A 15,484-nucleotide genomic window follows, 5' to 3' on the forward strand; every position below is an offset into this window, starting at 1 on the left:
GAATGACAGTCCCAAAACACATTCATGTCTTGTTATTATAGTCTTGAAGGGCTCACCTCAGTGGTTGGGATCCAATGGGAAATTGTAGGAAACTGTTCAATTTAGCCACAGGCTAGGGTGTGGCTGTTTCATCCCACAGGGGAAAAGAGTAATATTTGTTCTCATAGTCTTCTTTTCGTGTGGGTCGTGTGTTTGGAAAGAGGGTGTGCTATCCTGTATTTAAGCAGGGTTGTACTTCAATTGGGAGGGTTTTCTGAGTGATTAATATATCCTTGGGGGGGAAAAAAAGAAAAAGAAGAAAAAGACAAAAAAAGGAAAACCAACCAGCAACTTTTACTGTTTTTGGACTTCAAGTACTAACAACGCTTCTCAGCAGGTAAGTCACTTCATTTAGGGAAAATACATTTAGAACAATGACTCTCCTAGCTCTTATAATTTGTAAGATATATAGAACTTTGATGAGGCTTTTGTTTGATTTCTTTAATGTATCTGTTGATAAAATGAGTGATCATGTTCTTTCATTTTCACTCTAACTTTATCACTGTGTAGTACTAATTATAAAGTACTGTCACTGGAGTGGTACACTCTGTTAAAAGACTGCAGCAATTCTATGTTCTCTTGTAAAATCTCATTAGCCTGTGAAATACACTATTTTTACGCAGTGACAGTCGATGTGTGCTTTTGAAGGTCAGCGGAATGATATTAGAGTACATCATCAGAGACGAGGTCGAACCTGAGTTCTATATTGTTATAAGTTTATTCCTATGATTCTCACTGCAGTTAGGAGGAAATAAACATCCATGTTACAGGTATGAGCTGGTTGACATTTAAATTATTTTTTATTAGATCAACAGAGCTCGCAGCCACTGCAACATGACAGAGACAGCTGAAGCTGTAGCTGCTGACGTGAGCAGCAAGAGAAGTGTGACCATCGAAATATCAAATCTCGCTAACAGCTACTGCCTTATTAACCCCAGGTAAGCCCAGCCCGTGTTGTGACTTTTCGGGCTTATATGAAATACATAGAAGACCAAAAAAAAAAAAATGTTGAATGCATTTTTCTATTTGTGTACTAATTAGGGTATACCTTGAGAATGGGGATGCATACAACCCACCGCAACCTACAGTGCGCCCTCTAAAGACAGAGGTTTGCACATTCACCAAGTCCAGCAGCAAAGCAACAGGAGCTGTTGGTGTACTGACCTATGACCTTTTCGAGAGGTCACAGAATGACTTCGCTGAGACTGTGGCTCTCATGTTCTCCGTCCCCTGGGACTACAACCTGTACAAGAACTGGTTTGCAGTGGGCATCTATAAAAGGGGCCGTAACTGTGACAAGGATTTGTACAAAGAAATGTACTACGAGAAGAATCAGCATGAACATGGGTTTGTCAGGGAGGAAGCCACTGGGTCAGGAATCAATTACATGGGTAACCGCCTAGATATCAGGGCCACTATGTGTCCTCTAGGCAAAGCTATCATGAAGGTAGAGGTGTGGGATAAGCTTCTTACACCCATGGGCCAGCAGGCATATTAAAGGGCCCCTTGATACCAGTATTTTTGTCATGTTTCCTGACAGCAGAATTCATTCTCTGCCTTCTGCTTCTTCCTGGTAGACTGTTTCTAATACAGCAGGCATTGTTGCTGACATGTGTCTGTATACCTGGATATTACCCTTCAGTAAATCTGCTTAAGATATGAATTTAGTTTGTTTATAAATTCACCCCCCACCCTCCCAGCCCCCGATCACACACACACACACACGCACACACTGTATAATCACAGCTTCTCTCTGTTGCAATAGCATTCAGTTTTAAAATGGAATCTTTAGAAATGGAAATCAAAGGATGACTCACCGGAGGATGAGGGCATATAGCTTAATGAAATACGCTGAAAGCTTGTCTGTATTTACCTTGACACTGTAGTCTGAGGAATAAAATAAACCTTTTTTCTGAAGCTATTTGTGTATGACTGTCTGTTGACTGAGTTTAGAAGATGCAAAGGGTTTAAAAAATGAGATTTCCAAAGCATGCGCCATGTGCTGTGCATTTATAAAGGCTTCATAAGGATCAATCTGAAGTGGGATTGATATAGACAAAAACAAAGGGTCCTGTTTCTTTTTGGGTGTCCCCTCCCCCCATGGCTGAATTCTACTTCGTCAAAGTCTTGGTATCACTTGAAAAACAATTGTATTATTTATGAAATTGTAATAGCTATTAGCTATGTTACGGCTAAATTACAAAATTTTCTGTAAAATCAAAGCATTCAATATCTCTAAAAACATGCAACGCAAGTCTGCGTTACTGGTTAGCCAAAAGATCATTCAGTATGCATGCCAAGTATCCTTGGGATAGATACTGTATGACTGGGTGAATGAGGCATGTTAAGTGCTTTGAATGGTCAAGTAGAGTAGAAAAGTGCTATTTTAGAACCAGTCCATTTACTGTTAATTTGCAGTAATAACTTGTAATGTAAGCTCATTACTTAATCTTTACGAAGCAGTAAACCTGAGATAACTTACATCTGCTTTCTTGTGATTATCATCTTGTCAAGTTGGATGAGATTTGGGTGAAGACCCTATTTTTGTAACTTGTGATACTTACTAAAAGCTTATAACTATTTAATTGGGTAGAAATTACCATCTTGTTGTGTAATGTCGTCATCAGATTTTATTTTCCAGTAATGGCACAGCCAATTCTTTGAAGAGACAGTCATTAACCTTAGGGAAATTTCCCTGTGAGCTTGTCACAAAGAAGGCACAATATCTCCTCTTAATTCACATCTTGTATGAGGTTATTATAGGTTCTGCTTATTCCGTCTACAATCTCAATACTGCCTTCCTGATTCTGTTTTCCCATTAGATTTATGGTGGTTTCGCCGTATTAACAGTTCAAACCACAAAGAAGCTCAGATCAAAGGTTCTGCACTCTGTCACCTCTGCATTTGCATAAAAGCCAAACATAGAAAAGAGGCATAACCTCAGCATGTTTAAGCACAATCCCTGAAGCACTGTTGAGTGACACTGGAGAAACGAAACAGTCCCTATAAACAGATGGGAACACTAACAAGAAACTTTTAGGTGTTTTTTTTAGGTATTAACTTAAGGACAAATGCCTGCACATTCCTTTCAAATTTTCCTCTTCAATCTCTCCTTAGCATTTACTATACCTGTGCACACAAGTACACATTTATTATTTGCATCATACTGTTTACTGCATGTGTTTGTGTAAGTGTGCTCCAGTATTTGCATCTACATTAGTATGTACAGTATGTGTTTGCACCCTTTTGTGGTGAGCATCTCTTAGTCTGGATACGCACCTGCGCCTGCAGATATTTCATATCGAATGCATTCTTTTGTGCATTCTTTTGTGCATTATGCGATTTGTATTTTGAAGTGAAAAAAATCTTTGGAGAACAGTGCAGGATTAGACCCTTAAGCAAGGAAGAAAAGATATGAGAATTTTTTTTTCTAGGTAGATAAATATAAGAGGCTCAGCATTTGAGGACTGAAACAGATGCTAAACACGAGGGAATCTGACTACTTTTCTGATAAAACCTTCTGTTCCAATCCTTCCCGGATGTTAAGAGGCAAGGGAAGTGAATAAAAGCACGAGAGGAGCAAAGTCAACATGTCTTTTTATGAGACATATATCAGCTGATCACATTTAAACGACTGCAAGGTTCTAGTTACAAACACTACAGGAAGTTGAGAAAAAAATTTTTAAAGCACACAGCAACTCAAATAAAATTGGAAAACATGGGAAAATATAAAAACTGTTATTTATTTGCATTTTTAGGAAGCATTTTTACTTTATAATAGCATTTTCTGCATTATTATATCACAAATAATAATTATTGAATTCATTTCTGGCACTACTAATATAGTGGCTACATTTTTCATCAATTTTCACTTTATTTTTAGAAAAAGAAAAGAAGACACATGAAGCTTTGGAAAGGAGTGGCTTCCTTTCCATAATCCCCACCTGTTATTTCCTGTGTCTATTTAACATATTTTTTGATAATTCATTCTTAATATTAAATTTCAGCTTCCAGTTTATTTTGTTTTACAGTGATTCTAATCGCCAACAGTGTTTAAGAAATATATTTGTCAATCTGGTCGTGCAAAAGAAATTTCCATGATCTAAAGTTTGACCGTGGGCCTATACCTCTGTGTAAAAATCACCCAGGTTATAATCAGCTGCATAAAAGATATTATTGCCCCTTAAAATAAACAGGCTTCTACTTAAAAAGGTTAGTTTTTCAGCATCGTCAACAACAGAATAAGCTCTCAAAGACTGCCATCTAGAGGCCTCCTACATATATTATCTCACACAATTACCTGCTCTAAGCATTTTAGAGACAGCTGGGGGAAAGTATTTGGGTAAAAACCTTTTCTAAACTCTACAGTTTGTATACGACATTCATAATATAATATGTCCCATGAATAGCTATTTCAAATTCTTGGTTTTAAGAGGTAAAGCTGGCTTTGTGTCCTTCAGAAACTGATTACTCCGTGTCTCCTTCTCCTACCACCAGCTACAAACATGTCTTGACATCCAGCAGTGTCTGGTACACTTTGATAGTTTGCTGTGCATCTGACCTGATGTGTGTCAGGCTGGTACCCAACACCTGCAGCCCCAACTCTGGAGCTCAGTTTCAGGCTTCAGTCTCAGTCAGGTTCAGTTTCTGTAAGAGTGGGGGGAAAGGGGGAAGGTTGGCTTACACAGACGTGCTTGTTTGTTTTGTTTTCAAAGATTTATGCGGTTTATATTTCACAAACTCTTAATAATTCCTTTAAGCTGATACATGAAGGTCAAATGTCATGTTATTCCTGGCAGGGAACTGTCATACCATTTTAGTTTGTTATTTTTGAATCTCTCAGCATGTAGAGTGACACAGATGTGTATCATGTAACAATACCGATAGCCTGAAGGAAAACACTTAGGTGTTCTTTATTTTCAGAAGTTTTACATTAACAAAATCATTCTTGATGCTTTGAATCCTCTAAATATTTTTAATCTTGTAAAAAAGGATAGCGATTTGAATTTGAAACGTTCAGCTTTTTTTTTTATTAACACTAAGCATATTCATTTAAACTTGAATTTATCCTGTCAGTCGACCTACTTTCCTTTTTATACCTTTAAGAAAATAAAATTTCAATGCAATAACCCCTACATAAAATTGCTCCATAAAGTAGCTAGAATTGATATTTTTATGCAAAAAGCATTAAGAAAGGATATTTGTAGTGATGACCTCACAGAAAAAAAATAGTTAAAATAAGTGAAACCAGGCTTCCCTTCACACTGAAGCATTCCCATGATTCCCAGCTCATTATTGGTTATCCTGCTTGAACACTTGGTTTTTTGACTGTTTGTTTTTTTGCTCAGAATTGCTCACAATATCCAGCTGTTTTGAATAAAAAGCACACTTATTGTTTCTGCCCAGGGCAAATTGGCAATTAAAGTAGCAGGTTTAGTGAACAATGTTCAGTATCTGCTGGATACAACAAAGAAGGCGTTTTCTCACAAGTTTGCAGTATCAGCTGAAAAAAAATGTGTGTTTACAGTTCATATATATATATAATTTGCTTTTTCAGGGATAAATGTCTCAGGTTCCTCATCAAACTGTTGATCTGCAGGCTGCTGCAGGCCTTGCTCCTTTTCATCATCACTGGAGAACTGATGTTTCTGGCTCTTTTCATTTTCATTTTCAGCTGGCAGTGAAACAAGGTTATCCATGCTTCATATTTCTTTGAGTTTATTCTGACTGATCTAGCAGCCGTTTTCATGTCAAACCTAGCTGAATGTACAGTCATCTGCTGCCAGCATGGTGTCAGCCAGCTGAAGGGTCAGCTCTGACACAGCAGTACCAGCTGCCTGGCTCTCACACAACAAAGTAATTACTCATGTCACACTGAATGACTCACATCAGTGGGTGCGATCTTTAATTTTCATCAAATCTGGACAAACTCCAGTGTGTATGTGTGGCAATAATCTAGCAAGTGGGGAAAAAAACATGTGTCATGCAGAAAAAGTTTATTAGGCATCAGGACATCTATAAATCAAATTAAATATCACTAATTGATCAAGAACCTGATATAGGCTGACTTAAGATTCTCCCTTTCATCAGTCATACATGAATCCCCAGTCACACTATCAAGGGCACATATGAAAGCCTGCAGCAGTTGATAGATGCCCTAACATGCCCTCATTCCAACCACACTGCCAGATCACTGGGGTATTGCAGTCATGGGTTCCCATAGTGAGATGATCCAGAAGCACCTAACAAAGAGCCAAAACTCAACACCGTCAACCAGGTGCACAGCTGAGGCTCACTGGTCCCTCCTACTGAGAGAGAGGGGGGCAGTGTATCTTTTTTTTGCTCTAAAAAGTTTATTTCAGAAATACATGTTGGTGTGTTCATGGCTTTTCTATGAGAATTAGTTTAACTAGAAACTAATTCCAAAACAAGGTTAGGTTTGATAAAAAGGCTGTTTACATTTTATGCTCTGTAAAATCTAAATGCAATCAGAATGTAATTATTTGAAAATATCTTAAAACAAGAGTTCATTCACAATGGAACACAGAAAACTTGGTTTAAACTGGGAGATTTTACAATTTAAAATATTAGCTAATTTTTCATTTAAGTACAGGAACATGTTTAGAGAAAGTTGGAACAATGGCAAAAAGTTCTGGGAAAGTAAATGGTACTAAAAAGAATCAGCTGGAGGAACATCTTGCAGCTAATTAGGTGAATTGGAAACATGCGACTAACATGATTGGGTATAAAAAGAGCATTTTAGAGAGGAAGAATTTCTCAGAAGTAAAGATGGGTAGATATGTATAGTAATTTCTGAATGTATAGGGGTGGAATTAGTAGCTTACACATCTGGAAAGACACCTTCAGTGCTGAAAGATATATACAGGTTTTAGATTAACATATGGTCCCATCCCATTTAGGGATTTCAGTGCAATTCAGGTAATTTTATATAGTGCCACATCACATATTTGGTGATTTGGCACTATATAAAAATTTGGTGATTTGGCACTGTATATAGTGCCAAATCACAACACCAGTTGTCTGAAGGCAGTATATGCTGCATTCTGTATCAACTAAAGGCTTTTCAATGAGCCTTTAGAACTCCCTGATAATAATGAATTGCAACAATCCAGCCTAGAAGTAATAAATGCATAAACTAGGTTTTCAGAATCACTCAGGGATAGGATATTTCTATTTTTAGACATTTTGCACAAAATGCAAGAAGGCAGTCCTTCTACATATTTGTTTAATTTGCATATTTAAGAACATATCCTAGAGCTGAGGTAATGCCATACAGAGCAGGTATCTGGTTGGACACCATGTTTCTATGATTTCTAAGGTCAAGTTTTATTTGAATTTAGAAGCAGAGATTAGTGTCACCCAGGTCTTTTGTCTTTGAAACATTCCTGTAGTTTAACTAGTTGTTGTGTGTTTCCTCTGGCTTCATGGATGGATAAAGCTGGGTATCTTCTGCATAGCAATGAATATGTATGCCGTGTCTTCTAATAGTACTGCCGAGGAAAGTATAATATAAATAGAATTGGTCCCTGCACAGAACCTTGTGGAACTCCGTAATTAAGCTTAGTGTGTGAACAACACTCCTCATGCGCATTAACAAATTAGAGTCTATTCGATACATATGATTCAACCCACTACAACTACGATTTCTGCAGTAAACTATTGTGATCGATTGTATCAAACTGCACTGAGGTCTAGCACGACAAGCATAGAGATGACTCCATTATCATAAGAAGAGTATTCATAACCTTACTAATGCTGTCTGAAACTCTTCAAATTAACCGTTTCTCTGCAGATTAGTTAACTGTTTCACAACTACTCTTTAAATAATTTTAGAAACAAAAGGAAAGGTAGAGATGAGCCTATTAGCTAAGTTAGGTCAAGTGTTCCTTTTTAAGTGTAAACTCTTTTTGAAAAGTCAAAATGAGCTAATATGTTTCTTAAAATATTGCAATCAAATCATTGCATTTTTTTTACTTAAATTTTTCAACTCAAAACAGGGTCCCTATGAAAATGCATTTGGATCAGCCGATTTATACTCAGCATATTATCTAATAGTACTGTGGTATATCTAAGAGGTTGGAGAAGAAACTATTGACCTCATACACTTGAAACGATTCCTGTTGAAATGATAGTTCGTGGCGCTACTACAAACCAATCCCAGATCCCTCAAAGAACATGTGTTGTTGATACATATTTAATATGTACATGCCTCTAAAAATAGAAACATTCAGAAGTATGTCACTATTTTTCTTTGTTTTATTGATGTGATGGGAAGCATCTCCCTTACTAAAGTGAGACACCCACAATGTCTTCCAGGAAGTTTTGATTTTGTTATGCTTTTGTTTTGAAGTCCATTAACCACTCTCTTTTTTGAGGTCAGCTTCCTGAAGGCCTGATTCATGGAGTGCACACACGATTACGGCCTAATGATGCTCACCTGAAAGGAGTTCTCCAATTATCCACTGCTAGTGGGTTAAACCATCAGATGAGAGCTGAGGGTGGGATCGGGCTGAATCTTCAATTTGGTTTGATTTAGTTAGTTTGCATATTATTTAGCTGGGGTGTGTTTGTAGTCAGATATATGTGAGCTGTGTTAAAATAACTACAGTATTTGTCTTTTGTAGCTGGACTGTGTCAGGGGAAATCTTTTAAATTTTATTGGTGGTGGTATGACCTGCACCTATTTAAGGAGGGGTTTTCTGAGCAGCTGCATTGGTCATTTTTAGATGTGTCACTGGTGAGCGTGTTAAACCTCTGTATGTGTAAAAGAAATATATTCAGAGCTCTGAGCAATGACTGTTTTTTCCCATTTGGTCCCCTTCACATTACCTTGCGAGCACTACATATATCTATTTGTTTATATGGTTTGGCTTGTTTGTGGTATTTTTATTACTGTTTTAAGCAATTACATAGCAGCTTCATTGCCCAATGATATTGATCATTGGGCAGGTGGTGCCTTTAGTGCACTTGTATGTAGTTCCATGCACTTAATTGTGCCCATTTGCCAAAACATGCTGTTCCAGAAACAAAGGATTAAAAACCCAACAATGGGTTAACAGAGCCAAATACTGTCAAGCCTTGCATTGCTGTGATAGTACAGATGAAGAAAAGATTATTAACAGGCTCCACTGTGTACAGGACTTTTGTGCTTAAGTATTTTCATGAAAAAATCAGTGTTTTTTTTCCTTTCTTTGTTTTTTCTTGTGTTGTTTTGATAGTGGTGTCTGTGTTCAAAATTTACTTGTTTATGTCTGTTTGTCAGTTTTTAATAGAACCACCAGAGGGCAAAATTTCTTTCCTGAAACATTTTAAAGCTCATGTACAACTATTGGCCCTTTGTGTATAGAATGTATGTTAATATTTTGTGATTGATAAAACATGACTGATGTTGATTGCAGAGTCTCATCTTGCGCAATGGCACCAGAAAATGTATTTCCTGGCTCTAACTATAAGACGTAACGCAAAGTTGGATGAGATCAGAAGGGGGTGGGGAGGATGAGAATGACCCGACATCTAGAGAGGAAGAAGGTCACTAAACACATTTTCCCACCCAGTCCTGCCAAACACACACACATAGACGCACACACAAATGCAGGCCCACCCTGTAGTGTTTTGTGTGCCAGATGAGGGCGTGATACATGACTGTTGTCACTGCTTCCTTCACTACCTCAGCACTTGAAGAGCACAGCAACTGCACTGCAATATACTGATCACTAAAGAGACAGTGAAACACTGACTAGAGCAAAAAGCAAGACCATCTGCCTTACACACAAGGGAAAAGGGTGTTTAATCAAATAGCTGCAAAGGTGAAAGGGTAATTTCACAAGAATGGTACTGTATTTACAAGTCATAGTAAGCATACAACTGTAGATTTATTGGTTTAAAATATAAAAATGCATACAGTTCATGGCATGAGAGCAGGCAGGATGTACTTTCACAGTAAGTCCATGAAGTCCTGACAATAGCAGAAATACATAAGAGTATATAAATACACATTTTTGTTCTAAATCTGAAAGCACTTATAGTGGCTTTATTGTCATTCAGGGCTAAAGATAAGACTTTTATCTTTTTGTCATTGTTCAGTGTTTGTCACAATTCTGTGCAGGCAACTTAAAATGTCTTTTGTCTGGAGGGAGATACGATTTTCTTTTAACCAGCTTCTCATCACATGAGTATGAAGATTACTTACAGTTAATAAAAACAGGCCTCGACCCTTTGAACAATTTGTGTGCTGTGACTTGAATAACTAGATCCATGCATATGGTTAACTTCTTCTCCTCCCTACACATACACACTATTGAGTGTTTAGGACCTTTGTCAAAGATCAGATATGAACATCTTTCTCCTTTTCAGAATTAAAAATCATTTAGTTTCTAAATGCTGTCTTCATAAATATATTTTATATTTTTAGGCTCAAAGTTTAACAGCAAAAAAACTAACAAAACATTGTCTATGAATGCAAAAGCAGCTCAGTAATAAACTTTACCTTGTCTTTCATCAGCCCGAGTGTCTTGCATAAAACAAAGTGTCAATACAAATTTTGTTTCTACTTTTACAAGCTCCGGAGCTTTCGTCAGGCTAATCACAAATATTGGGTTCTCCAGTATAAATGAAATACTGTGAGCAAACAAGAGATGACCAATGCTTCAAGCAACGGCCAACTCTAGCGTCAAGTGGTTTAAAACAAAACATTTTTGTCACAGTAAATGAGATACAGTATAGTACAGAACATAGTTTCTGACAGTGTTTGTCTGTATTAAGAAGTATGTCACCTAAGAGAAACAGCTGTGATGCCACAGAACACTATCTCTGAGATAGTGCCAACTATGTCTATGTGGCTAATTTAAGTTGTGAAGTGCAGAAGATCTAAAGATTCAGTCTCTGCTGAGATGAAAGTGTATGAGCAGTCTGTAAACAAGGTTAGGGGAAAAGAGAGAACATAGCTGAGCAGAGATTTTAGGTTATCAGGAGTTGCCATCCCCATTTTTGGTCTTAAGTACCACCAGGCTAACCATGACAGGGATCAGGCAGATGGGCGTGATGACCAAAGCAAACATGATGGCAGGTGGTGGGTCACTTAGCTCATCTGTGGGACAATCCTTGAAAAAAAGGGAATGAATGTCCAAAAAGGTCTGTTCCACCACACGGTTGGGCCATGGGATGAAGTATAAGTCACATATGTCTTCTGTACACATGCTTAGGTTGCTGTACCAACTGAATAGAAGGAGAACATGAAAAGTAAATTAGAAATTGGCATTTAAACAAAAAACATTCATTTTAAATATAAATGCACCCTACTTACCTGTTTACCTTACTCCAAACGCACCAGTCGGTTTCGTTCAGTGATGCCATTGCAAGCTTAAAACTTTGCACACAGTAAACAGCAAACATGTCGGAGAGGCAGCCCATTCCATCTGACTCATCTTCACAAACTACAGAGCAGAAGAGAAAAATCAACAACAACAAAAAAGGGGGGAAAGGGAAAAAGAAAGTGGCTTTAAAAATGAGTTGTACATAAAACAACTTCTGCAAGACTCCCTTTATCAAATTATATATGAAGATATATGATTATGTATGTTTAGAAGGTTATGCCACTTACCAAACTGTCCAGTGGCATCTGAAAGAGAAGAAAAAACACTTTTTAGCTTAAAAACATGTACATGAAGCAGTAAGTCTCTCCAAATCTGCCATGTAAGCCCTTCCTAATTCAGTTCATTAAAAAACGCATCTGTACAAGCAAATCGGAGTACCATGGGAATTTTTAGTCTACTTTAGATAATGAATTCTTTCCACATCTCTAGCACAGAGGCAGGCACTTTCATATATAAAAGGGAGACCACACACTCACCGAAGAGAAAGGAGAGGAATAACCCTATGAAACCAAGTGCTCCCTTCATGTCAGAAAAAATGAATAAAGGTGTGTTTTCCCCAGCGTACAACCATGTATAAAAAACCAAAACTTCTTAGACTTCGCACAGCGAGGCATAACAGGAAACCCGACAGGATGGAAGAGAAGCAGTGCAATCTTCGGTTACCAGATGTCCAAACAATGTTACCCGCGGTTACCAGATGTTCTTCGAAGATCTGTCTGATGGCCCTGCGCCTTGGCAGCAGCTCTCCCCCTCTCTAACACACGTTTCTTTAAAAATTTCTTCCGCTTTTAAAGGGGTGGAGGCAACAAAGATTGTCCTCTCCATTCTCCCAAATAAAAGGGAGCACACCCAAGCTGGGGCTGGACTCACATCTGAAAACCCTTTACTCTTTAACTCTTGTTCTGCTTTTTAGTCTCAGTTTCTCACAGTCGAAGGCCTGGCCAGCTCACAGCATGTGATTTATTTGCCTTTTGGGCTGCCTCTGCCAAATAGGAAACATAAGTAAACATTTAGGACTTAGCGTTTCGGGGTGGATGTAATCATGACTCTGCAGGGTGTGCTCTGCAGACAGCCATGATTTCATATTTAGGTTAATTTGACCAAACCTGGAAAGAGTTGTTTGTCAGAGTTGACCAGCTGTTTAAAGGGCCAACTATCGTTACGCGTGCATGCTAGTAGGAAAACATTCTGTAATTAACGCTACAAGTACGGGAAATCTTGCTCATGTGTGTGATACATCTGGAAGATAGTTTCTCACTGTCCCTACTCACCACTTAAAAAAAAAAAATTGTGTGCAAGAGAGGTGCTTTCACTGATTGAATTAAAAATGAAATCTATGGTTTAGGGTTTCTCACAACCAGCTTGTTAATTTATGACACTAAATCCATATGTTCGGCCTCTCACAACATCTGTTTGCCAAGCAACCTTTTGATTTAGTAATGACATCAGGAAATGTGTTCTCTTTTTTTTTTCCAGCGGGTGGGGGGCTCAGAGTTGAGAGCACTGGCAGGGGGAGGAGGGGGACAGTCGGGGGATACAGGAAAAAAGGAAAAAAAGGAAGGCACAGGATGAGGAACAGTGAAAGGGGCACTGCTCCAATGTTCTAGTTGTTTCACAACTCAGAGTTCATGCGTTGATCACAGACGTTGCGTGGGGTGAATGACGAACAAATTTAGGAAGTCGAGCCAGGTGGGGGCTGCTCGTGATGAGGTTTCAGTTAACCTCCAACCCCAAACCATTACGGGCCTCATGTCCACTGACGTTGACCCCTTACTGGTAGAGACCTCCCCAGGAGTTTGTCTTGGATTCTCATGGTAATACACAAGGACAAATCTTGGCAGAAAAAAGGATCCCTGAGTTCTGCTTTTCTGGTTTGTCAGTTCCAGACCAGGCAAATAAGTTTAGAAATGTAATCCAAAGCAATTCCTCAGAGGACACAATTACATAAACCCTATTTGGAACTGTAAAAATACAAAATCTAGGACATATAGACATAGATGTATAGCTGTCAGTCTATAATAAAGTGACAGAGAAAATGTATGCACTTACTAAGAGTCATCATCCTGTCTGTTGAGTTAAACTCTGCAAAGAAAGGGTATCAGTTAGTGAGCAGTCATGCATGAATTTTGTTTCTTCCTTGGTTTGTTGCTTATTTCTGTAAATGTACTTACCTACTGTTACTGTCGGACGCACAGTTACCTTTTCTTCACTTTGACATACCACTGCTGTGCTTGCTGTAATAAGAGGAATAAAATAAAGACCTGAACACTGGAATATAACTGTTGATTTAAAACACCACAATATTTTATACGTGCAAATAATCTTCTATATGTAGTTTGCAGGCCTGACTGGGGCAGTAAAGGAAATAACATGCCATGGTGAATGAACAAATGAGTGCATCCTCCCTTTGTCTAGCCCTTTTCTAGGGAAATCTTAATGTGTTCAACTCAAAAGCTCATCCCATGTGATCACGGTCTTATTGCGCGAAATAAATAAGTAATTGACTGAAATATTTTATTTATTAAAGACTCGTGACAACTGCATTTAAAAAAAATGCAACAAGATTCATAAAAATATCCTCCTAAAGTAAAAAAAAACTGATCCAAGACAAATCAGTTGTCTTGGGCTGATCACAATTACTCTGTGACCCTTAATCCAAACTGTTTCAGTGTAAAACTCAGTCATGGCATTGACTAAACTCCTTACTAAAATCTACTAATTACTAAAAGTTTTCTTTGAATTCTTACTGAGAGGTGAGTTCTTGGAAAAGTTAAAAGATTAAGTCAGAATAATAAAAATTAGGATAGCATAAAGCCTTTACTTACCCCAGATGAAAAAAGGCATAAAAACTCTGAAATACATAACTAAGAATCTGGTGAGTGTCATTTTGCCTAATGTTCTTCTCCTCTTCCCTGATGGGTAAGAATTACATATCTCAACCTTTTGCAGGAAGGCTGTGTAAAGCAACAGGAAGCCCTCATTTCCTAGTAGGGGCGGACTCACCAAATGGGGCAAAGAGCCTCTGATAAAGTTAGGACTATTGCGGCCCATTGGTGCAGGACTACCAATCTCTCTCTCTCTTCATCTATTTCCTTAGTTTGTCCCACCCTCTGTTTTCAGGGGCCACACTTTGTCCTGTTTTTCTCTTCCCCACTTTCTGCCTCTTTATTTATCATTGCAAGCAGAATTTTATTGCAAACATGGTTTCCAGCTGCAGGAGTTTCTGATCAAATGCAAGCTATGTTAGACTGACAGGATACATGCTGCTGACAAGTCGCTTTTCATGTCTTGCATAAATAAAGATTTAGAGAAGTAAATGTTTTAAGTCAATTATTTTTAGGAGAAACACACAGGGTTGCAAATCACAAAGAAGAGATACTTTTTTAGCTTATTGTTCAGAAATATCAGACAAAGTTTTAATGAATCTACAGTTAATCTACATTTTTTTAGGTTATAGATTCATATTTCATTACTGTGGAGCAACTGACTAACCGTGGGTAAAGAATATCTATCTATCTCAATAAACCTCTGTGGTAAAGAGAGGTGGCTGGAATATCCAGTATGAAATTGATGCGCGTCACTGAGGGATGAGTACTCTTTTTCAGCTGCTAGGCTTGGAAGAAATCCAAGTAGCAGAGGCCAAAATTGCTTCCACATTTCATTTCAGTTAAAAGAGGCCACTGTTTTACATGTAATGGACTGAACTTTAAAAATCCAGCATATAGAAGCTTAAATATTGAACTTGGAGTGTGAACGAAGTGGAGCACGAAGCATATTTGAAATGTAAGTAAGTAAACATTTACTTTGACACGTGTTCTACAAAAATGAATGCTTCTACAGTCACTCGCTATTTCAAATGGCTTTCGAAGTCTCTGTTTTATTAGCTACTTTGTAAACCTTTTCATCTCCAAGGCTTTGTCACAGATCATAAAGCCTGCAGCATATCTGAAGAAATGTATCCCAAATAGAGATGCCAAGATCAACACGCGCAGTTTACGTGATACAGAATTAAAAACTTCCTGCTGATAACAGTGTCCTAAGCTCATCTTCCT

The 15,484-nt window shown here is 38.0% G+C and overlaps 2 protein-coding genes across 3 annotated transcripts; one reads left to right on the top strand and one right to left on the bottom strand.

The window, feature by feature from the left end:
• Positions 1–76: 76 nt before the first annotated feature.
• On the top strand, positions 77–1,925 carry apnl (actinoporin-like protein). Its single transcript, XM_080905284.1, has 3 exons — positions 77–376; positions 847–977; positions 1,081–1,925. Exons 2-3 carry the CDS (start codon positions 874–876, stop codon positions 1,535–1,537), a joined length of 561 nt encoding a protein of 186 aa, XP_080761410.1. The 5' UTR covers positions 77–376; positions 847–873; the 3' UTR covers positions 1,538–1,925.
• Positions 1,926–9,830: 7,905 nt separating this feature from the next.
• Positions 9,831–14,421, bottom strand: ramp2 (receptor (G protein-coupled) activity modifying protein 2). 2 transcript variants are annotated; one of them, XM_080905467.1, is made up of 6 exons: positions 14,258–14,421; positions 13,604–13,666; positions 13,482–13,514; positions 11,660–11,677; positions 11,363–11,492; positions 9,831–11,274 (listed from the first exon to the last, which is right to left on the bottom strand). In XM_080905467.1, exons 1-6 carry the CDS (start codon positions 14,316–14,318, stop codon positions 11,025–11,027), a joined length of 555 nt encoding a protein of 184 aa, XP_080761593.1. In that variant the 5' UTR covers positions 14,319–14,421; the 3' UTR covers positions 9,831–11,024. The 2 variants fall into 2 exon arrangements, with proteins under 2 accessions (XP_080761593.1, XP_080761594.1); XM_080905468.1 differs by lacking the exons at positions 13,482–13,514; positions 13,604–13,666; positions 14,258–14,421 and adding an exon at positions 11,909–13,461.
• Positions 14,422–15,484: the final 1,063 nt, after the last annotated feature.

Source organism: Rhamphochromis sp. 'chilingali', assembly GCF_963969265.1.
Source record: "Rhamphochromis sp. 'chilingali' genome assembly, chromosome: 15".
Taxonomy (NCBI): domain Eukaryota; kingdom Metazoa; phylum Chordata; class Actinopteri; order Cichliformes; family Cichlidae; genus Rhamphochromis; species Rhamphochromis sp. 'chilingali'.